At 35.9% G+C, this 24,158-nt stretch overlaps 1 protein-coding gene across 1 annotated transcript in view; it reads left to right on the forward strand.

Annotated features, from left to right (window-relative positions):
• The window catches only part of LOC306863438 (sodium channel protein type 2 subunit alpha-like), a 172,273-nt gene that overhangs the window by 80,884 nt on the left and 67,231 nt on the right, over positions 1-24,158 (forward strand). The window contains exons 14-16 of the mRNA XM_079406766.1: positions 7,747-7,985; positions 17,112-17,285; positions 18,235-18,591. Coding sequence (XP_079262892.1) covers positions 7,747-7,985; positions 17,112-17,285; positions 18,235-18,591 — 770 coding nt within the window. The remainder of the gene's footprint in view (positions 1-7,746; positions 7,986-17,111; positions 17,286-18,234; positions 18,592-24,158) is intronic.

A 24,158-nucleotide genomic window follows, 5' to 3' on the forward strand; every position in this document is an offset into this window, starting at 1 on the left:
ACATACGTGTGTGATAGATTGCCATCTACCGCTTACTGATTTATTTGTATATAAATATGCTGACACTGGAACAGCTGTATTGCAAAAATACTCAGACATACCCTTTACAGAAATTCATAGTCATTCATAATCATAGTTTCTAGCATAGTTTTACTATTCAGGGCCTGAATTTTGTACTGTGCACAGTTTTAATCATTCCGCATTGAAATTCCCATTTACTCTGACAGGAGTACATTAATTTATTACATTAGTAAATTTATGATTTTATAGCTGAATAATAACTGTACCACAGTTTTAACCTAAATAATGAGCAGCTCGAGACCAAATACAAATCACATCTACAGTACAAGCGAATGGTATGATGAAGTATCTGTATTTGCCTCAACAACTATCCTAGCAACAACCTAGGAACTGCCAAGATACACCAGCAACTACCCAGAACACCCTAGCAACCACAAAACAAGTCTTGAGACAACCCAGAATGCCTTAGCAATTGCAAATCAACACTAGCAATGTCCTCACAACTACCAAGACACCCTAGAAACAACCCAGACACCCTAGCGACTCTCTAGAAACAATGCAGATACCCTAGCAACCCCCTTGAAACAACACAGACACCCTAGCAACCCCTAGAAACCCCCAAGAAACAACACAGACACCCTAGAATCAACACAGGCCCCCTAGAAACAAACCAGACATCCTAGCAACCTCCTAGAAACAACACAGACACCCTAGAAACCCTTAGAAACAACTCGGATACCCTAGAAACCACCAAGAAACAACCCAGGCACCCTAGTAACCCCCATAGAAACAATGCAGATACCCTAGCAACCCTCTAGACACAACCCAGATACCCTAGCAACTCTTTAGAAACAATGCAGACACTCTAGAAACTTTGTAGAACACTAACAATGCTCTAGCAACTACACAAACCGCCTAGCAACCACAAAACATTGTTTGTTTTATTTATTGTTACTTTTGACAGGAAACAAAGTCTCATCTTTCAAATTATGTCCATTTTTTCCATGAAATTCAAACAATAATTGACGTTTTGGCGCTCTTTGATGTGGCACAACAGATCGCTATATAAACACCTCAGTTCTAACGGCAGCGCGGCGCGCGATCATCCCGTCCTCTTTACTACTAGTTTTAATGCAAAATAAAAATGAATGAACATCTCATGCCATCTCATCAGAGTTCATTCGGCGTTTCAACCGTGTAAAGACATCAATAATTAATTTACCTCAGACAAGTCATCAGTGTCCACAGCTCTTTAGTTCACTAGAGAAATGAAGTCTAGAGAACATACCGAACTGTGACGTCAAAACTGAGGTACGTACCGAACCATCATGTTTGTCTAATATTTATAAATTATTTATTTATTTGTTCTTGCTTTCTTAGGAAAAAAGACCCCCTCTATATGACACGTTAACTTCAGTTGATATAATGTTGCACATTTGCAGTCTAGATACTTGTTTATATTTTACTGTAAATTTATTACATGGCATGTTTTACAATATGTATCATTACAAGAAAACTGGAAGTTTCCAATGAAATTCCACTGGTGCAGTGGTTAAAACAATGCTGTATTTGTTCGGTACACATGCGCACCGAACCGAAAGACCTGAACCAAAAATTTTCGGTACGAATATGTGTACCGTTACACCCCTATTATATATATATATATATATATATATATATATATATATATGTACAGTGCCTTGCAAATGTATTCATACCCCTTCATTTTTTTCACGTTTTGTTATGTTGCTGCCTTATGTTACACGGCTTGAAATGACTTTTTTCCCCCACATCAATCTACACTCCCTACACCATATTGACAAAGCAAATACAAAACTGTCACAACTTTGTAAATTTATTAAAAATAAAAAACTAAAAAAAGTACATTGCATAAGTATTCATACCCTTAACTAAATATTTAGCTGAAATACCTTTACAGCCTCAAGTCTTTTTTTCTTTGATGCGACAAGCTTTGCTCATCAACATTTGGCAATTATCTGTCATTTGTCTCCTCACCTCTTCACTTCTCAAGCTGTTTCATGTTGGATGGGGGCAGACGCACATTTTCAGGTTTCTCCAGAAATATTTGGGTTCAAGTGTTGGTGTTTTGTGGCTGGGCCACTCAAAGACATTCACAGCGTTGTGTATAAGCCTCTCTTGCTGTGTGCTTAGGGTCACTGTCCTGTTGGAAGTTAAACCTTCTGTCCAGTGTGAGGTTCTGAATGCTCTGGACTGGTTTTTCATTAAGGCTATCTCAATATTTTGGTGCATTGAGCTTTTCTTCTATTCTGATGAGTCCCTCAGTCCCTGATGCTGAAAAGCAGCCCCACAGCATGAGGCTGCTACCAGCACACTTTACTTTTGGGATGGTACTCTGCAGGTGATGAGGAGAGCTGGTTCCCTTCAAACATGATGCTTAGAACTGAGGTTCATCAGACCAGAGAATCTTGTTTCTCAGAGTCTGAGGGTCCTTTAGGTGCTTTTTTTTGTCAATTCCAAGTGTGTTTTCTTTTGTCTCCACTGAGGAGAGGATTGAGTTTAGCCACACCGCCATAAAGCCCAGATCGGTGGAGTGTTGCAGTGATGTTTGTCCTTCTGTAGATTTCTCCTATCTCCACATATGATCATGGAGCTCAACTAGAGTGACCATCAGGTTCTTCATCACCACTCTAACCAAAGCCCTTCTCCATCAATTGCTCAGTTTGGCCAGGAGGCCAGCTCTAGGAAGAATCCTGGTTGTTTCAAACTTCTTCCATTAAGGGTAACAGAGACTACATGCTTCTGTGACCCTTCAATGAAGCAGAATTTATTTCTGAACTATTCCCCAGATGTGTGGCTTGACGCAAACCTGTTTCTGAGCTCTACAGACAGTTCTTTTGACCTCAGAGCTTGGTTTTTGCTCTGATGTGCATTATCAGCTGTTGAACCTTTTATTAAGACGTGTTTGCCTTTCCAAATCATAACAGGTTACCTTCACTCAAAGTCTAGTAACACCTACAAGCAATATGAATGCTCCTTAGCTAAATTCCAACTGTCCCAGATAAGGGTATGAGTACTTATGCAATGGAATCATCTAAGTTTTTTATTTTTAATAAATTTGCAAAGATGTTAAAAACCTTTCTCTTTTTTTTGCTTTACCATTATAGTGTGTGGAGTGTAGATTGATGTGGAAAAAAGTAATTTAAAGCAGTTTAACATAAGGCAGCAACATAAAATGTGAAAAAAATTAAGGGGTATGAATATTTTCGCAAGGCATTGTATGTATAATATGTATAAATATGTTTATACATTTATATATTTTATATTATATATAAATATATTTAATATATAAACAACATATTTTTCCTAAATATATACATGCATGTGTTTGTATTCATATATGCATAATAAATATACACAGTACACACACATATATTATGTAAACAAAAACTTTTATTTTGGATGTGATTAATCGCGATTAATCATTTGACAGCACTAATATAAAAATATAAAAATAATTACTTTTTCTCTTATAGTTTCATGAACTAAAAAAAAAAGACTCATAGTTCAACTCATAGTTAATACTCACAAACAACGATACGCGTCATCTGCAGTTTAGTTCCTGCTGTGTTAAGGTGAACATGGTGTTAACTGAAGGTCTGTTTGTTGGTCAGTTTCTCTTGTGGAGGATGAAATAAAGGCTGACAGGTCGACTGCACCCGCTGTGGTCCATCACAGCACCACAGCGGCTCATCGCAGGAGTTAGTAGCACATTACTGCCGCAGAGCCAAATCTAGAGCCACAAGATGTCCGTCTCTGTCTCATTTCTCATTAGAACGCTTACAAGTTCCTCCTAAACACGCAACCTCGCTTGTCAAGTGTGATTCAACCTCGGTTGGGTAGAAAAACAACATGCTAACCTTTCATTGTGACCTATTCATGTGGTGTTTGCTACAAGCCAAGAATTTGCATTTGTTTAGTATATATTTATGTACAGTCAGACTGCTAAATAGAGTAAAAAATCACTGCTTACGTAAATGTTTTAATTTAATGTATTCATGCAGACAGGTAAACAGCCCATCCTTACATTACAGTAAATTTATGCTTTAATATTATGCATAAAATTCCTCCTACCCGACAGATTATCAGTGAAATGAGTCCTGACAAATAAACCTGTGTCTCTGACTACATTACAGTCTTTAAACAGGAACAAACTACACAGAGAACCAATCAGAAACACTAGATGCCTGTCAATCATTGTTCACTCTCAGGCTTGCTGGCATTGGATTGGCTGGTATGTCTTGAGAGGGCGGGGTTTACAAAATGGTTGAACTTTGAAATGCCACAGGAACAGGAGAACCTTTATAACTTTAAAAAAAAACACACATTTTTATTGTTTATAAAAGCATTTGTTTTGTTTTAAAGAGCCCATAAACAAGAATACAGCTCAACAGAGTGATCTGAAGGGTTTATAATTAAACATTGTGAATTTAAAGAAACATATTTGTGACCCTGGAGCACAAAAGCAGTCATAAGTAGCACAGGTATATTTGTAGCAATAGCCAACAATACACTGTATGGGTCAAAATTATCGATTTTTCTTTTATGCCAAAAATCATTAGGATATTAAGTAAAGATCATGTTCCATGAAGATATTTAGTGAATTTCCTACCGTAAATATATCATATAAATATATCAAAACTTCATTTTTGATTAGTAATATGCATTGCTTAGAACTTCATTTGGACAACTTTAAAGGCGATTTTCTCAATATTTTGATTGTTTTGCACCCTCAGATTCCAGATTTTCAAATAGTTGTATCTCAGCCAAATATTGTCCTCTCCTAACAAATGTCTCAGTTACGTATGTAACCCTGATGTCACGTCAGGTGACCGACGAATTGGGATTTCGCTTAGAGAGACCAATCCACTTTGAGTGTAACTAAACGAGCCAATGCACATCGGCATGTGATTATTGCATCCAGCTGCCACTGATCACAGCGTGAGTATAAGTAGGCATCAGGTGCAGCACATATTCAGGTTTTTGCTGAGGAGCCGAGCCGGTGACCTGGCCGCTTGGTGGTTGTACAGCAGCCGTGGTGACGGGACGTGACGTCTCCGTTCCCTCCTTCGGGGAACAAGGGTTACATACGTAACCGAGACATTCCCTTTCAGTCGGTCACTCCGAGTCATGTCGGGTGACCGATGAATTGGGATCCCTACCAAAGGGCCACGGATACTGCCCCTTCCAGTGTCTTGCGGAAGCCTCCTGCGCCCCTACTTTTTGGCGCAGGTCAGGGCTTACCACAAGAAGACCAGTTACTGTGCAATGGCACTACCCACTCAGTAAGACTGGAAAACGTACCCGTTCCATTTGGAACAGGATTGCTGCGGAAGCCCATCCTTCCCAAAGGAGGTTCAGAAGCACATACGCATATGAACAACCGTTTAGGTGCATATGGAAGATTAGAGGTGATTGTAGCCTCTTGGATAATGGCAGAATGTCTGCTGGGGAAACAAAGGCTCTGAGGCTATACCGTGGACTTACACATATGGGATCCAATTAGGTCTCTACACATGGAACCCAGCCCTCTACTGGTTCTCACGGATTAATCGAGTGAGGGCCTGGTGCCAGATGCTCCGCCACGTCTGGCTGCCGAGGGGACGGAGGAGCTCGACAGGGTCTACAGTACGGAATCTCTGGAGCAGTTTTAGCAAGCCGACCCGAAACCGGAGCCTTCTACCCATTTGAGGTGAGAACACAGGAGGAAACCGGTTCCACACGAAGGCTATAGAATCTAGCGAATGTGTTAGGGGTCGCCCAGCCCGCAGCTCTACAAATATCTGCCAGTGAGGTGCCGCGAGCCAACGCCCAGGAGGATGCAACACTTCTAGTAGAGTGAGCTCTCAACCTGAACGGGCAGGGCACACCCAGTGCCTGATAAGCCAGGGTGATGGCGTCCACTATCCAGTGGGCCATCCTCTGCTTAGAGACGGCATTCCCCTTCTGCCGGCCTCCGTGACAGACAAAGAGCTGGCCTGAGGCCCTGAAGCTTTGCGTCCTGTCAACGTAGCATCTCAATGCTCGGACGGGACAAAGCAAAGCTAGGGCTGGGTCTGCCTCCTCTGGGGGCAGCGCTTGCAGGCTCACCATCTGATCCCTGAAGGGAATAGTGAGAACCTTGGGCACATAGGTTTACTCAGGATTACCTGGGAGTCAGCCGGGCCAAACTCGAATCGTCAACCGAATGCAATGCAGCCAATGCAAGCAGGAGCAGAGTCTTCATTGACAGAAACTTCAGCTCGACTGTCTGCAAAGGCTCAAATGGGCCTTGCTGTAGTGCTCTGAGCACTAGAGACAGGTCCCAAGAGGGTATAGAGGGGGCCCGTGGAGGGGCATTCCGCCCCCCTAAGGAACCTGATGACCAAGTCATGCTTCCCCACCGACTTCCCTTCCACGGGGTTGTGGTTGGCAGCAATCGCAGCCACATAGACTTTAAGGGTGGAGGGAGACAGCCTTCGCTCCAACCCTTGCTGCAAGAGGGACAGCACGACTCTGATCGGGCATGTCCGGGGGTCTTCTCAGTGAGAAGGACACCATTCGACGAACAGGTTCCACTTCAAGGCGTAAGCATGTCTCATAGACAGCGCTCTCGCCGAAGTGATAGTGTCAACTACCTCTTGGGGTAGGCCACCTAGAACTGCCGCGTCCCGTTCAGGGACCAGACATGAAGTTTCCAGATGTCTGGACGCGGGTGCCATAAGGTGCCCGTCTCTGAGTCAGTAGATCCTTCCTCAGAGGAATCTACCAAGGAGGGGCTGTCACGAGGAGTATTAGTTCTGGGAACCAAGTCCGAGTGGGCCAGTACGGCTCCACGAGCAGGACCTGCTCCTCGTCCTCCCTGATCTTGCACAGTGTTTGTGCGAGAAGGCTCACTGGGGGAAACGCATACTTGCGCCCGACCCTCTTGGCGGCCTGGGCAAGCATAGCCACCATTTCCAGATCTGAATCTGGTATCACTGACCGCCCAGAAGGTGGCAGCAGTGCCGAATCATCATCCCCAGAAAGGTCTGGCTCACCCTCCGATGCAGCTAACCCGGCGCCAGGTAACGACTGCATCCAGAAACGCACGGGTGGAAAGGCATCTTTAAAAAGACATTGCACCCGTGAATGCTCTTTTAGAATTGCCTCTTTTAGTGTGCTGAAGCGCACAGGGGATATGGTCGCCTGCAACAGAAACAGGGGGTAGTGCAGCCTGATGTGTGCAATCCACTCGACACGGAAGAACCACCGCCGCTGAAGCGCCATACCACCAGCATGAGAGCTTCCTTGAGAGCGTTGACTCGCAGGCACTCTTAGCAGAGGTCAGGAACAGAACGATAAGACCGCTCTGAAGCGAAAATCTGAATATGTGCTGCACCTGCTGCCTACTTATACTCATGCTGTGATCAGCGGCAGCTGGATGCAATAATCGCATGCCAATGTGCATTGGCTCTTTTAGTTACACTCAAAGTGGATTGGTCTCTCTAAGCGAGATCCCAATTCGTCAGTCACCCGACATGACTCGAAGTGACCGACTGAAAGGGAACCATACATCAATGCAAAGCTTATTTATTCAACCAGGGTGATGTATGGTCAGTTCAAGCACCCTGTACAGCCAAATGTGGTTCTTGTGAAGAAGATGAAGCTTTGTTTGTAAGAATGCATGGGTAATTTGTTCTCGGCTGGTTGTTTTTGTGCTGACAGAGCTGGAGGAGGCGCAGCAGAAGTGTCACCCGTGCTGGTATGTGTTTGCACACAAGTACCTGGTCTGGACGTGTTGCCCCAGATGGCTGAAGGTGAAGGAGTGGGTGAAGTTCATGGTGAACGATCCGTTCCTGGATCTGGCCATCACTATCTGCATCGTTCTCAACACGCTCTTCATGGCTCTGGAGCACTATCCCATGACAGACGAGTTCAACCGCATGCTGTCTGTGGGGAACCTGGTGAGCATATATTATTATGTTTTGCTATATTTATTGATATTGATATATTGAAATATATTTACTGTAGCATTTAAAGAAATATTTTGATATTATAAATATAGTAAAATGAATATTGAATCTTTTAATAAATATAATATAATTTAATATTATATTATATTATATTTAGTGCTGTCAAATGATTAATCGCATCCAAAATAAAAGTTTTTGTTTACATTATATGTGTACTGTGTTTATTTATTATGTATATATAAATACACACACATACAGTATATATTTTGAAAATATTTGCATGTATATACATTTATGTATTTATATTATTATATTTTATATTATATATAAATATATTTAATGTATAAACATAACATATTTTTCTTAAATATATACATGCATATGTTTGTATTTATCTATATACATAATACATATATACACAGTACACATACATATATTATGTAAACAAAAACTTTTTGTTTACATTTTGGATGCGATTACTCGCGATTAATCATTTGACAGCACTAATTATATTATATTATATTTAAAAATGTTTTGATGTATGCATTTATATAAATTCAGAACTTTGGGGTTGGTAAGATTTTTTTTGTTTTTGAAAGAAGTCTCTTCTGTTCATCAAGGATGCAGTATTTGATCAAAATACAGTAAAAATAGTTAAATATTTTTATGATTTAAAAAAGCTGTTGTCTATGTGAATATGTGTTAAACTGTAATTTATTTTTGTGATCAAAGCTGAATTTTCAGCATCATTACTCCAGTCTTCAGTGTCACATGATCTTCAGAAATCATAATAATATACTGATTTACTGCTCAACAAACATTTCTGATTATTATCAATGTTGAACACAGTTGTGCTGCTCAATATTTTTTTGTGGAAACTGTGATACATTTATTTTTCAGGATTCACAGATGAATATAAAGTTGAAAAGAACAGCATTTATTTGAAATAAAAATCTTTTGTGACATTATAAATGTCGCTTTTTATTAGTTTAATACATGCTTGATGAATAAAATATTATTTTATTGAAAAAAACAATAATAAATAAAAACAAAAAAGTACTTCTTTTATTTTATTTTGATTTTGATTATGATTTCTTTTTTGTGAAGCACTTTAAAACCCCCAAATGATAATGTATGCATATAAATAATATATTTATACATTTTAAAGTTGTATGATTAATTTTTTATAATCAAATAGTTAGTAGTAGTCAAATATTTATATTAAATACAAAACTCTTTATATACAGTCTACATGGTTACTGTAAATAAAAATACGCAAATATTGGCCAAAACTGTAACATTCTTGTATGAAAATGTCCACTTGAATAATAAGTCAAGAAGCAGATGTTGATATCACGTTTATTTGTTATACGGTTGGAAAGTCAGGTTTAGCACATTGCATTGTGGGAAACAGCAGCCAGCGCAGTGTAATCTGATTGCATTTGGCACATATTATCAAATCTAGTGAGTTTGCAATGAATAAAACCTGTGTACTGCAGAAATAGTGCTAGCAGCATGGTATTGAATGTTGTTTGAGGATGTAGATCCTGTAGACGGGAGTCATACGAGGATGTTCAGATCAATACAGTCTCTTCACATGAGTGTGGCGGGTCACGGTTAGTTTGTGCATGACTGACGGCATTATCGACTCTGTCATCTGTAGATTAAAGTGAAGAGTGTGTTAGTTACAGACAGCAACACCTCCGACAGCCGTCTGTGTTAGATGATGCTTGTCCAGCCGCGATGAAGGCTCAGACTCACCGAGAATTTAATCTATCCTAAAGTCTAAAGAAACATAGTTTGATATATAATATGCAGTGTACAGTATATTAGATTTTGCATACAGTTTGCAGCCTTTTTAAAAAGGTTTCTTTATTGCAACTTCTTTGGAAATGTTTGTCCAGCCTTGCTAAAGTGTGAATTTCTCTAAGGCTGTCAAGAACATGTCTGGCTCATATTTTATTCTAAAATCTAAAGAATTTATTTTTTTATTTTTTTTATTTATATTATTTTATATGGTGGCCGAGAGAGCTCAATGCGCTGCAACTTCAGAAAACACATGCAAGTAGAAAAAGCACCAGCAAATCCAGAAAACATCATCAGTTTGACAGCAGGTGCTGCAAATGCTCACAACACATTTTTTAAATTTTATTTGCAGCGAGTTTCTTTGTTTGGTTGTGTTGTGAGTATTTGCAGCGTGTGCGTTGTAAAATTGAGGAAGTTGTTTTCTTAATTTGTAGGTATTTTTAAGAATTTTATATTTTATTTCATTTTTTTAAAATCCGTTTAGTTTAGTGAAATTTGACCTGAATGTGTTCCTGAAATTCACCTTCAAAGAGGACAAGGTTTTCCCAGAAAGATCTAAAAATCTAAAAAAAAAAATAATAATAAATAAATAAATATATATATAATGTGTTATATTTTGCATATATTTTTATAATTTATTTTTTAAAATATTTATATTTTTAAAAAGGTTTCCTTTTTGCAACATTTTTTAAATTAATATTTTTCTTCCTTATTTCCTAATTTGTTTTTTAGCCATACTAAAATGTGAATCTCACTAAGCCTAAAAAGAACATGTTATATTTTATCAGAAATAGAAAGAAAACTTATCTACTTATTTTTTATTATTTTTAAAATTGTTTTATTTTATTTTATTTTTAATTTTTTAATTTTATTTTAAAATGTGACCTGATTGTGTTTTCCTGACATTCACCTTCAAAGACGATGGAAGATATTTTTCCGGAAAAACCTTAAAAAAATTCTAATGAAAAAATATTTTGATATATTTTTGATATATGATTTTATATTTTGCATATAATTCATGAAACAAATGTTTTTTTTAAGCTTTCCTTATTGCGCACAGAGACATGAGATGTGGATTATGCTGTTGGTGTGAACTGAGTTGTGATGTTTGGCTTACGCAGCATTAGTTTTTGAGAGAGAGACGTGCAGACAGTCGTGAATCAGCTCTTCGGTGAGTCACACGTGTGTTAGTGTGTGTGTTAGTGTGTGTGTTAGCGTGTCTCCGGCCCGCGGTCACAGCGGCTCAGAGTCAGAGGTCACATGTTGTTTGTAGTCTGTGTTAGATGGAAAAACTCTCACTGACGGGTGGAGACACATTGGAGACTCGCTCAGAGCTCAGCAGTCTTTCATTTAAATGTCTCATACAGTATGTTGCTCAGAAAATTTCTTTGGAGGAATTAGTTTTCAGGCAATAAAATTACAGAGCCGTAATGTTCATGTGGATTGCAGCTCAGATCATTTGACTTTGGGAGATTTTTATGTGAAATGTTTGAGTTGATACTGAGATCTTTGACTTTTGATTGGGAACTTTGTCAAAACTGAGCAAAATCTGAGACTTTGTTGAGAAACTGTGCTCTCGTGTAATTTCATTGGTGTTTTTTGAGATTTTAAAAAGATTTCATTTGAGTGACTTTTCTTATATTTCCTGAAACTGAATATAAAATTTAATGCTCAAAGAGTAGAATCTGTGTTAGTTTAGTATTATTTATGTAATATAGTATTTATTAATATTTTGAATTACTTTTTTATTTTCAATTTTAATTTTATGTGATTTTGTCACATTTAATTTTGATTAAAAAATTTAGGAAAATTATTATTTTTTTTTTTATAATATTTCTATTTTACATACATTTTTATTTCAACATAACTATTTTAGATAGTTGTCAATGCATCATTTCAAATTTTTCTTCTAATATTTATATTTTATTTTATTTCAGCTGTATTTCACTTATCAAAAATATTTTTAATAGTTTGAGTTAACAATAACAATGAACAGAATGAAGATCCGTGACCGTAACTGCCAAATTTAATAATTAATTTTAGTTTTGTTATGTGCTTTTGTCATTTTTTTATATTTTGGTTTAGCTTTTATTTATTATTATTTTAAATGTCAGTTTTAGTAATTTTAGTACATTTTAATTTTTTTTTCTATTTTCTTCTATATTTACCTTTTATTTTATTCCAGGTTTATTTCAATGAATGAAAATAGTTTTTAATAGTTTCAGTTAACAATAACAACAAGCAGAATTAAGATCTATATTGTTTGCTAAATTTAATATTTAATTTTGTCATGTGCTTTTGCCATTTTTAGTAGCATTTGTTATTTTATATTTTTATATAGCTTTTAATTTATTTTTATTTCATTTTTAGACATTTGTGAACTTTAACTCATTTATTTCAGTTAGTTGCCAAGGCAACATTTTATTTATTTATTGTTTTCTTTCATATTTTAGACTTATTTTATTGTAAATGATTTTTTCCATTTGTTTGTTTGTTTGAGCCGGTCTGCTGGAGGTATTTGGTTTGTCATGGGTCGCTCTGATCTCCAGCGTTTCTCGTATCTGTCTCAATCCCAGCAGGCCGTTCAGCAGCACCTCCGCGACTCAGGGATAACGAGCTGTGCAGAGTTAATTGCTTGATGGGAATATGAATGTGTGTTTGAGAGTTGTTGCCTCATGCATCTGATCAATCTGTTATGATCACCAACATCATCATCATCACTGATAGCAAATCATTCACTGAAACAAGCTCATATCTCATCCCAAAACCAGATGAAAGAAATAAGAAATTATATTTTACACAAAGAAAATGAAGCCTAGATAACTATTAAGCACCCAAAATGCTTCAGTAAAATTCATTACTTTTTTTTTTTTTTAGATTATTTAAATTTAAATGTAATCAGGATCAGAATGAGCTTTATTGGCCAGGTATGTTTACACATACAAGGAATTTGTTGTAGTGACAGAAGCTCCACAGTGCAACAGAAAGACAGTAACAGGACAGGACACAGGTAATAAAGTATAATATACAAATATCCAAATAGGCTATGTACAAAACAGCAAAAACACAATATATAATATAGACAATTATATGTGTACAGATCTGATATGTGCAAATTTGAAATGAAAAATTTTTTTTAGATGAATAAAAAAGTAAGCAAGTGTGCTGAATAAATAATAGAGTTGTGTGTTCCATGTTTTATTGTCAAGTGTTCATGAGATGTATTGACTGAGGAAAGAAACTGTTCCTGTGTCTGGTCGTTCTGGTGCTCAGAGCTCTGTAGCGTCGGCCAGACGGTAACAGTTCAAAGAGGGAGTGTGCTGGATGTGAGGGGTCCAGAGTGATTTTACCAGCCCTTTTACTCACTCTGGATAAGTACAGTTCTTTGAGAGTGGGGAGGGTTGTACCAATGAGTCCGGACTATTCTCCGTAGTCTTCTGAGGTCAGATTTGGTAGCTGAGCTGAACCAGACAGTTATAGAAGTGCAGAGGATGGATTCAATGATGGCAGAGTAGAACTGTTTCAGAAGCTCCTGTGGCAGGTTGAACTTCCTCAGCTGGCGAAGAAAGTACAGCCTCTGCTGGGCCTTCCTGACAATGGAGTCTATGTGAATATCCCACTTCAGGTCCTGAGAGATGGTGGTGCCCAGGAATCTGAATGACTCCACTGCAGTCACGGTGCTGTTCATGATGGTGAGTGGGGGGAGAGCAGGGGGGTTTCTCCTGAAGTCCACAATCATCTCCACAGTTTTGAGCGTGTTAAGCTTCAGGTTGTTGAGACTGCACCAGACAGCCAGCTCCTTAACCTCCTGTCTGTAAGCAGACTCGTCACCGTCCTGGATGAGGCTTATCAGTGTGGTGTCGTCTGCAAACTTCAGGAGCTTGACAGAGGGGTCTTTAGATGTGCAGTCGTTGGTGTAGAGGGAGAAGAGCAGTGGGGAGAGAACGCAGCCCTGAGGAGCTCCAGTGCTGATGGTTCGAGTGCTGGATGTGAATTTACCAAGCTTTACTAACTGCTGTCTGTCTGTCAGGAAGCTGTTGATCCACTGGCAGACGGAGGTGGGGACGGAGAGCTGAGTTAGTTTATTTTGAAGGGTTTCTGTGATAATGGTGTTAAAAGCGGAGCTGAAGTCCACAAACAGGATCCTCACATAAGTCCCTGGTCTGTCCAGATGCTTCAGGATGAAGTGCAGTCCCATGTTGACTGCATCATCCACAGACCTGTTTGCTCTGTAGGCAAACTGCAGGGGGTCCAGTAAGGGTCCAGTGATGTCCTTCAGATGAGCCAGAACCAGTCTTTCAAATGATTTCATGGCCACAGACGTTAGAGCCACAGGTCTGTAGTCATTAAGTCCTGTAATTTTGGGTTTCTTTGGGACGGGGATGATGGTGGAGTGTTTGAAGCATGAGGGGACTTCACACAGCTCCAGTGATCTGTTGAAGATCTGTGTGAAGATGGGGGCCAGCTGCTCAGCACAGGATTTCAGACAGGCTGGTGATACACCGTCTGGGCCTGGTGCTTTCCTTCTTTTGTTCTTCCTGAAGACCTGGCACACATCTTCTTCGCTGATTTGAATTGTAGGTGCGGGGGAGAGGAGGGTTGCTGGAGGTGTTAATGGTTGTGTGGAGGGGTGTTCAGGGCGGGTGTGGGGTGATTTTTCAAACCTACAGTAAAAGTCATTCAAATCGTCTGCCAGGTGTTGATTCTCCAGAGTGCTGGGGGATGGTGTCTTGTAATTGGTGATGTCTTTGAGACCTTTCCACACTGAAGCAGGATCACTGGAAGATAATTTGTTCCTGAGCTTGTCAGAATAATTTCTCTTTGTCACTCTGATCTCCTTTTCCAGTGTGTATTTGGCCTGTTTGTACAAGACTTTATCCCCCTTTCTGTAAGCATCTTCTTTCATATCCTCACAGAAACTGATATATGATGTTACAGTCTCTGTGAGCTCGTCCAGATCGATGGCAGCGGCTTCAAAAACAGTCCAATCAGTGAGAGAGAAACAGGCTTGTAAATCCCACTCTGTAATTGCACAACACCATCATATTTATTGTGCTGTTTAATTTAAATAAAATGTAGGAATTGAAAGGTAAATATTACATAAAATATTAAATAAAATAATATTTATTAATATTTAATTGTATTGTATATTGTAATTTAATTATTGCAGTAAAGAGAATCTAATGAGAATTATAAATGAATTAATAATAATAAATTACCTGTTGTTGAAATTCATTACTTTTATAATTCAAATTTTTATTGTACTACTACTACTACATCATAGTAGTATTTATTTTGTTGTTTAATTAAAAAAAGTATGTTTAAACATTAAAACATAGTTGAGAAGAATGAGAATTACCAAGTAGAATAAATAAATAAATAAAATGCCCACATTTACCAATTTGGGGTGAATGTGTTTAATTAACATGAAAATAACCCTAAAAATATATTAATTTTTTTATTTTTATACATATTTATTTTAATGTGTTTTTAATGTCTAACATTATTTAATTTGATAAATAATAACATTATTATAATAGTAATAATAACATTATTTAATTTGATAAATAATAACATTATTATAATAGTAATAATAACATTATTTAATTTGATAAATAATAACATTATTATAATAGTAATAATAACATTATTTAATTTGATAAATAATAACATTATTATAATAGTAATAATAACATTATTTAATTTGAACTATTTTATTATTTTCTTGAATTTTTACTTCTTTTACTGTATTTTTTCTTTCTTATTAAACTTTTTATGATTACTATTTTTTCTTTCTTTCTGTGAAGCACTTTAAATTACCACTGTGTATGAAATATGCTATATAAATTAACTTGCCTATGTATTTATTTATTTTTTCATTCATGCATTCATTAATTTATTCATTCATTGCTGTATTTATTTATTTTTTGGTGGGCTGAACTGTGAGCTGAGCGTGTTTCCACGAGCTTGACCCTCACAGAGGCCGTGGATGTTCCTCCAGATATGGGTTTATTGGTGAGATTAAAGCAGTAATTAGGGGCTCTGCTCATCTTCACAGGCCGTGTTTCTCTCAGATGTTGGAGTGACTCCTCTGTGTCACGTATCGCAGTCACATCCAAACGCTCGGCTCCCAGAAACAAGAAACAGAGCAGCTGTAGAAAACAAACCGCCCTCACATGCCCCGCCCCTTCCGCCTTTGCTTTTTTAAATATTTTGCATAATTTAATTATGCTTTCAGCAGCTGCCAATAATTGCATAGTACTCTGCAGAACATAAAAATTAAGTAGAAAATTTAATTTAAAGAAAAAAAAAATTGAATAAAAATAAAAATATCCGTTTCATAGTTTTAGTTAACAATAAAAATGAGCAGATTAAAAATCAATTTTGTTTGTTTTTTTTTCTCATGTGCTTTTGTTTTAGTAGCTTTTTCTATTTTTTATTTAACTTTAATTGATTTCTATTTCAGTTTTAGAAATTTGATTTCAGTTAGTCAGCATTTCCAGTTTTTTTTTCGTCTGTATTTTTTATTTATTTAATTTTAAATAACAATAACAACTCTGAGTAGGATAAATATACTTAAAGAATAAAGATAATTAAGCTTGCTTGACTATTAAGGACTCAAAATGCTTATTTAAATGTATTATTTAAATGTAATATTACTTAAATATATTTGTTAATTTCAAATCCTATCTCAGCAGATAAAGAATATCACACTAAATATTTACCATGTTTTTCAAGCAAGTCTCAATCTGTAAAAACTAATGTAAATACATTGATTTATATATTCAGGTATATATTTATGTATTTATATTTAGGCATTCATTTATTTACATTTATACATTATACATTTATTTATTCACATGTATATATTTATTTCTATATTTTTTTACATTTATTATTACAAAATTATTAGAACACTAGTATTTCCAGCAGCTACAAACTGGTTTTAAGTCAGTTATTATATATCTTTTGCTGTAGTGTGTCAGTAGGAAACATTCATTTTGCCATTAATTGTAATAATCCAGTGAGATTTTTGTGCTCCACACAGAGATCTGATCTGATCATCATCCATTCACATGCACATATTTATATGCATATATTTATTTACATTTATACAATTATTTATACATTCTTTACACAATATGTATATATATCTTTACATAATGTACATAAAAATAAAATTCTTGCATCTCAAGCAGTTTGATTGGATTTTATTGCCCGGGGATTGCATTGAAATTGATATTTAGTGCAAGTCCCTTTGGATAAAAGCATCTGTCAGATGCATGAAAGTGAATCAGCTGTTCTTCTCAGGTGTTCACAGGCATCTTCACCGCTGAGATGGTTCTGAAGATCATCGCTCTGGACCCGTATTATTACTTTCAGCAGGGCTGGAACATCTTTGACAGTCTGATCGTGAGTCTGAGTCTCATGGAGCTGGGTTTGTCCAACGTGGAGGGTCTGTCCGTCCTGCGCTCCTTCAGACTGGTAAAACACGCTCCAGATTCACTCCGCTCATGCTCATTTGTATTTTTTGTTTTAGTTCTTAAAGCCTTTAATCCCAGCTGACAAAAGTATATTCCAAGAACATCTTTCTAACTTTCTCATTAAGTTATGAAAATGTTATTTCTGAACATTTAAAGCGTCCAATTTTAGTTTCAGAAATGTTTTTTCTTGGTTATGGAAATATTAAGCAACATTCTGTTGTATCATTTTCAAACGTTACGGGATTGTTACTTTTGAATGTTCTGAAACATTTTTAAAATGTTCAAATAAAACGTTAATTTGCATACTTCTTTAAAAACTTATATATTTATCTATTTATATACATTTATTCATTTATATACAATGCTTCTTTAAAAGCTTTTATTTATTCATTTATTTGTATATATTTAAAATACTTCTATAAAGGATGCTTTATTTATTTATTTATAAATTTTGACTACTTTAAAAGCTTATTTATATGCTTATTTAAAAGTTTGCGTATTATTTATTTCTTTGTATACATTTTGAATACTTCTTTAAAAACTTGCTGTATTTATTTATATACAATGCTTCTTTAAAAGTTTTAAAAGCTTTAAAAGTGCTTATTATTTATTTATTTGTATACATTTTGAATGCTTTAAAATGTATTTATTTATTTATTTAGTTATCTATTTATTCATTTACAATGCTTCTTTAAAAGTTTTTATTTATTTACAAACATTTTGAATACTTCTTTTTGACATTTGACTGCTTTGGTTATTTTATAACAAAATAATATTTTATCAAAAACCATGAAACTTATTATTTTTTTTTTTTATCTCAGCATAATGCAATTAGGTAATATCAGGCCTCTTTTGCAACTCAGATGCATTTCAAGATGCATTGCTTTGTTATGAGCGTTTTATATTGAATATCATTGAAAACAGCTCTTCTTCTTCTTCTTCTCCTTCAGCTGCGAGTCTTCAAGCTGGCGAAGTCGTGGCCGACGCTGAACACGCTCATTAAGATCATTGGGAACTCGGTGGGTGCTCTGGGGAACCTGACGGTGGTTCTGGCCATCATCGTCTTCATCTTCGCTGTGGTCGGCATGCAGCTGTTCGGGAAGAACTACGAGTCGTGCGTCTGCAAGATCTCCAAGGACTGTACGCTGCCGCGCTGGCACATGAAGGACTTCTTCCACTCGTTCCTCATCGTGTTCCGGGTTTTGTGCGGAGAGTGGATCGAGACCATGTGGGACTGTATGGAGGTGGCAGGCCAGCCGCTCTGCATCCTGGTCTTCATGCTGGTGATGGTCATCGGGAACCTCGTGGTGAGTGCTGGAGCTCTTTTTACTCTCACTGGCTTCATGCTGCGGCTCAAAGTGAGCTGAATCTTGTGGAGGCTTTTGAGGTGTTTCTTTGATGTCATTGCATCTCAAAGCAGCTTAAAATTTTTAAGTGAAAGAATCTGAAGATTTGAAGAAGTTATAAAAAAATTATTGGTTAAAAACTAGTAATTTAGAGGTTACTAAAATAACACAAGCATATATATATATTAGAATCAAAATCAGAATCAGAATCAGCTTTATTGCCATTTATGTTTGCACATAATTGTTTTAGTGACAGTATTTGGATTTTTAATTTGATCTTTTTATTTTATGTGATTTTTTTTTTTATATGTATATATATATATATATATATAATCAGTGTTATCTTAGTATCATTGAGAGACTGTTATAGTTTTATTTTAATATTTTGAATTAGATTTAATGTAAATATTAGTTAAAAATATTAGCAATTTTGTTGTGTTTTTATCATTTTTTATAATTTTGTTGTTGTGTTTTTGTTATTTTTAATAATTTTGTTGTGTTTTTGTTATTTTAATTAGTTTTTTGTTGCTTTATAATTCCATAAAGTGTTTTATTAATTTTTAATTCAGTTTTAGTTTTAGTTATTATTCTATATAACTTCTATATATTCTTTAACTTAGTATTAAGTTAAACTAAATGAAAATGAAAATACCTTGGTAATTTTTTTTTCAATGAACATTTATTTTATTTCAAATAATTTTTGTATGTTTTATATATATATATATATATATATATATATAATTTTATTTATAAATTATACATTAAGAATTTTATTCTAAAATTAGATTTTGTATCATTTATAAAATTATATATAAAATTATTAAGATTTTTATACATAATTTTATAAATGTTATCAGAATGAAATGATGATTTTTGACCTGTGATCAGATGTTTTGTTTGTGTGACTCGAGCAGCGCATGAGTGTTAGGGAAAGCGTGCTGGCAGGATGTAATCGCGTGTTTGTATTGGCTGTTTGAAGTGTCTCTGAACGCTCATGTCAGACATGTTTCATAAAGCACCGCTGCTGAAACCTGCGTTATTATTGCTGAGGGTCATATTTACACCGTCTCTAATTAACTCAGACCGCTTACATCATGAACTCTGTTTGAAACTCGTCCGCGTTGATTAAAATGATGCGAAAAACAAATGGATGAAGTAATTAAAATTATTTCTTTTGATTTGGATGCGTACTCATATAATTAATAGGTCATTACTCTGTGCATGCGTTTATTTGAAAGACCTGTGATACATTTGTTATTTAGTGGACAGTTTTTAATCAAAGTCTTCATGTGCACTAATTGCACCTGGAGCGTCTGGAGTGAATTGTTTGGCTCAGTGGCTCATGGGTAATTGATCTCAATAACTTGCTAGGTCCCCCAATGTGAGATTGAACCTGTAGTGTTTGTGCATGTGTTTAAAGCTGAAATGTGATTTTAGCGCCACTAGTGGCACTGAATGGAATTGCAAAAACAATGATTGTCTCCGAACAGGTTTCCAGCATTCAAATGTTTGAGTTCGGTGACTTTACAATGCATTTATGTCATTAGAAATTCAGTACAAATTTTATATATTTTTATAATTTAAAATAGCTGTTTTCTATGTGAATATCTGTTAAAATTTAATTTATTGCTGTGATCAAAACTGGATTTTCAGCATCATTACTCCAGTCTACAGTTTCACATCATCCTTCGGAAATCATTCTAATATGCTGCATTTTTATTATAATCAATGTTGAAAACAGTTAATATTTTTGTGGAAGCTGTGATGCATTTTATTTTTCAGGATTCTTTTATGAATCGAAAAATCAAAAGAAAAACATTTATTTAAAATAGAAGTATTTTGTAACATTATAAATGTATTTACTGTCATTTGTGATCAGTTTAATGCATATTTGCTGAAAAACAGAACTAAAACCCCCCAAACTTTTGAATAGTAGTGTAATTTTTCTGTTTAAATCCCACAGAAAATGCAAGTATCAACCCTGAGCTCAGTTGCAAACGCAAATCCTGTGACAGTGTGCATACTGTAAAATAAGTGTGCATTGCATCTGGGCCTGTTTAGAAGATATTGATATTGCATAAGCGAGGGTTTGGTGCAGATGGAAGCAGTTTCACTGGAGCGATTAACACATGCAAATGTGTCTGTCGGTGCGAGGGCTTTTCCGTCCTCGCTGTCGGACTAATGATTGTGCCGCTGCCAGTCGGAAAGGATCATCTCTGCTGCACTGACGAGCATTTCAGAAAGGCTGCGGATGCGTGGCGTCGCTCGAATATTGCCACCCGATCTTTCCTGCATGATTTCATTTGCATACAGCAGTTAAAGGTCAAATAGTTGTACCTTTGTTACACCATTGATATTTTTAGATCATTCTGACTGGTCACTTAGAGACTGTGGAAGAATTCACAAGGGCCGGAGGGCGTGATGCATAGTATGTTGGGTAATGCGTTTTAAATTTGTACACAATGCATTTGAATTGCAAACGCTCTGGTGGTTGATGTGTTTTGAGCGTTGAACTCAAGATGCACGTGGATATTTCAGTCTCAGATTCAAATATAGTGAGCTGCCTACCTAGGTAGTATTTTAAGGCATCAAACATCAGTATTTTAAGATGTTTGTGTCTTTTCTTGCAAAGGCAACAATCCCAGAATGCATTGCGACATGCTTAGTGAAAATAATCCATGTGCACTGGTGGACGAGAGAAATGCAGAATATATCCTTAAAATACATTTAATTCTGAGCAGTGTTGATAAAATCATGTTATTAACTGAAATGTCTCCATCTGTGTCTCTGTCCTTCATGTCAGGTATTATTTACTTTACTTCCCTCATTTGTTGTGATTTATCATATAATAATAATGTAATAATAATAAATAAACAAGAATTTATTATTATACTTTGCAGTGCTTTGAACTGATTCATGTTGAATTTTAATTAATCTGGAAAAGAGGATTATCATTACTGTAATATTAATATATTAGTAATGAAAATTAGATTTTTTTTAATGGGAATTTTGGGTGAAATTTTCACATAAATAATGTCAAACTAATAAGAAAGGCTTAATTTTATTAATGCAAAATGTAATTTCTTACCTTACAATTTATTTAATTCCAAAAAAAATATTTATATAGATATTCAAAATCAAAAATGGTAATGGACATTTATGCATTATTTGTGTGTTTTGTGCTGCTTAAATCATCACATTATCTTATTATTTTGCTAAATGTTATAACCAAACTCTATTTATTTTATTTTTAACTAAAGTCAATTATAATTTAGTTTTTATTTAAATAAATTATAATTTAATAATAATTTATTATTAATATTTAATTAAGGCATCTCTTACTTTTCATTTCTTACTTTTGTTTTGGCATGAAATACGACCTGGACATTTCTTTACGAGGTTTTAAAAGCTATTAAATCACACTGGTTTTATAGTGCGCCGGTTGCATGTGTTTGTTCTGGGATTTGAAATGCCATCATACCATCTGTCTTAGCTGTTGTAATGTGAGAAAGCCACTAAACCCCTCATAAATCTTCATTTGTACATGAATGAACGGCCAAAAGATCAAACACGGCTGAACTGCTCCTGTAGTGCGTTAAATGTTTATTCACGCTGTATTATTCAAGCATTTATGTCATTAAACGTTGTCTGAAGTGCGTTTGATGTGAATAGCAGGCATCACGAGACGCTATGTTCGGGAATTACAGCCAGACGATGTGAGCGAGCTGCTGTTTGTGTTTGTAGGTCATTGGGTGGAAGTGTGCAGGTGAGACGCAGAGAGATCTCAGAGAACAGAAACTGCTGATGCTGGGCTGGTTTGTAAAAGCTCAGGTGAATAGATCAGGGCAGCCTATTCTTAGCATGTGTGTGTGTGTGTGTGTGTGTGTGTGTGTGTGTGTGTGTCATCACTCCAGATGGATATGGACACGCTGGGATCGATGCACCTGTGTGGATAATCAGAATTATTCAAAGCGCGGCCGGGTAACTGGAGAGCTGAAATTGATGTTATCAGATCTGGGTTGCGTTGACAAATCCATAACTCTGATCCAAAACCCGCCGAGCTGCTGCGCTGTCCTGAGCCTCACGAGTGACTGATGAAGAGCACACTACTGAGGGAACAACACCAGAGTCATGACCCACAATTGAGTTCAGCAGAGTTTGATGTTTGTTTGTTGCAGTGCAATGCTATAATAATCATAACACACATATTAAATAATATGACCAGTAGAATGTATGCTATGCATTAAATTGATCAAAAGTGACAGTAAAGACATTTATAATGTTTAAAAAGATTTCTATTTAAATTAAATGCTTTTCTTTTGAACTTTCTGTTCATCTGTGAATCCTGAAAAATAAAATGTATCACGGTTTCCACAAAAATATTGTGCAGCACAACTGTGTTCAACATTGATAATAATCAGAAATGTTTGTTGAGCAGTAAATCAGTATATTATTATGATTTCTGAAGATCATGTGACACTGAAGACTGGAGTAATGATGCTGAAAATTCAGCTTTGATCATAGAAATAAATTACAGTTTGCAGTATATTACAATAGGAAACAGTTATTTGATATTGTAATAATATTTCACAATTTTTACTGTATTTTTAATCAAATAAATGCAGACTTGGTAAGTTCAAATACGTTTATGCCTCCTTCAGGGTTATTTTAGTATAATTGAGATAATATTATAGTTTTTGCTAATATTTAGAATTTTTAATTTATATTTTTTGTTGTCATTTTAATTTTAGTTAAACTCTAATTTTACAAAGAATTTGTATTTTTGTTGTGTTTTTACATGAAAATGGGAATTTAGCATATATTTTATTGTAAGTAATGAAAATGTTTTACAGTTTAGTTTGAGTTAAATATAATAACCCTGGCCTCTGTATTGACTTGCATTTTTGTTCTGTTTCCACATTTCATTAATGATTTTAAAGAATTACTGAATATTAGATTTTTAAATTCATTGAAATATATATATTTTTTTGGACTTCCCAGCCTGGGAAGCAACAAATATAAAATAACAAAACTCCCAATTTGTGCATGTCAGTCTCTTCTGCTCTCACATATTTAGCGCTGATCGTAACGGCTCCCGCAGCTCTTCTTATTCTTATATGTCATTCTTTAGACTGAAGCTCAGTGAGTGTTTGAGAAACGTTATATCTGAGAGTTTACGTTCTGCCTGTCTCAGTGAGCGGCCAGCGTTTGCTCTGAGCGTCCGTCAGCATCATCCTGCCCTTTTAGGGAGAAAACGCTTGTTCACCAGCTGATCGCATGAGCCGCCTGTGATTGTCACCTCCTGATAGTGTGTGTGTAACATGATCTGGGGTTTCAGCTCTCTTCAGCTGTGTGTGTGTGTGTGTGTGTGTGTGTGTGTGTGTGTGTGTGTGTGTGTGTGTGTGTGTGTGTGTGTATTCTCCTGAATACTTCTGGTTAATTCCACAGTTAGGCTGCTGTTTAAACATGTTACAGGAGTAAAGTGGGATTCTGGGTCGGGCTTTTTGTTTGGAAATGTTACATTATGT

This window comes from Barbus barbus (assembly GCF_936440315.1).
Source record: "Barbus barbus genome assembly, chromosome: 44".
In the NCBI taxonomy this organism is placed as follows: Eukaryota; Metazoa; Chordata; class Actinopteri; order Cypriniformes; family Cyprinidae; genus Barbus; species Barbus barbus.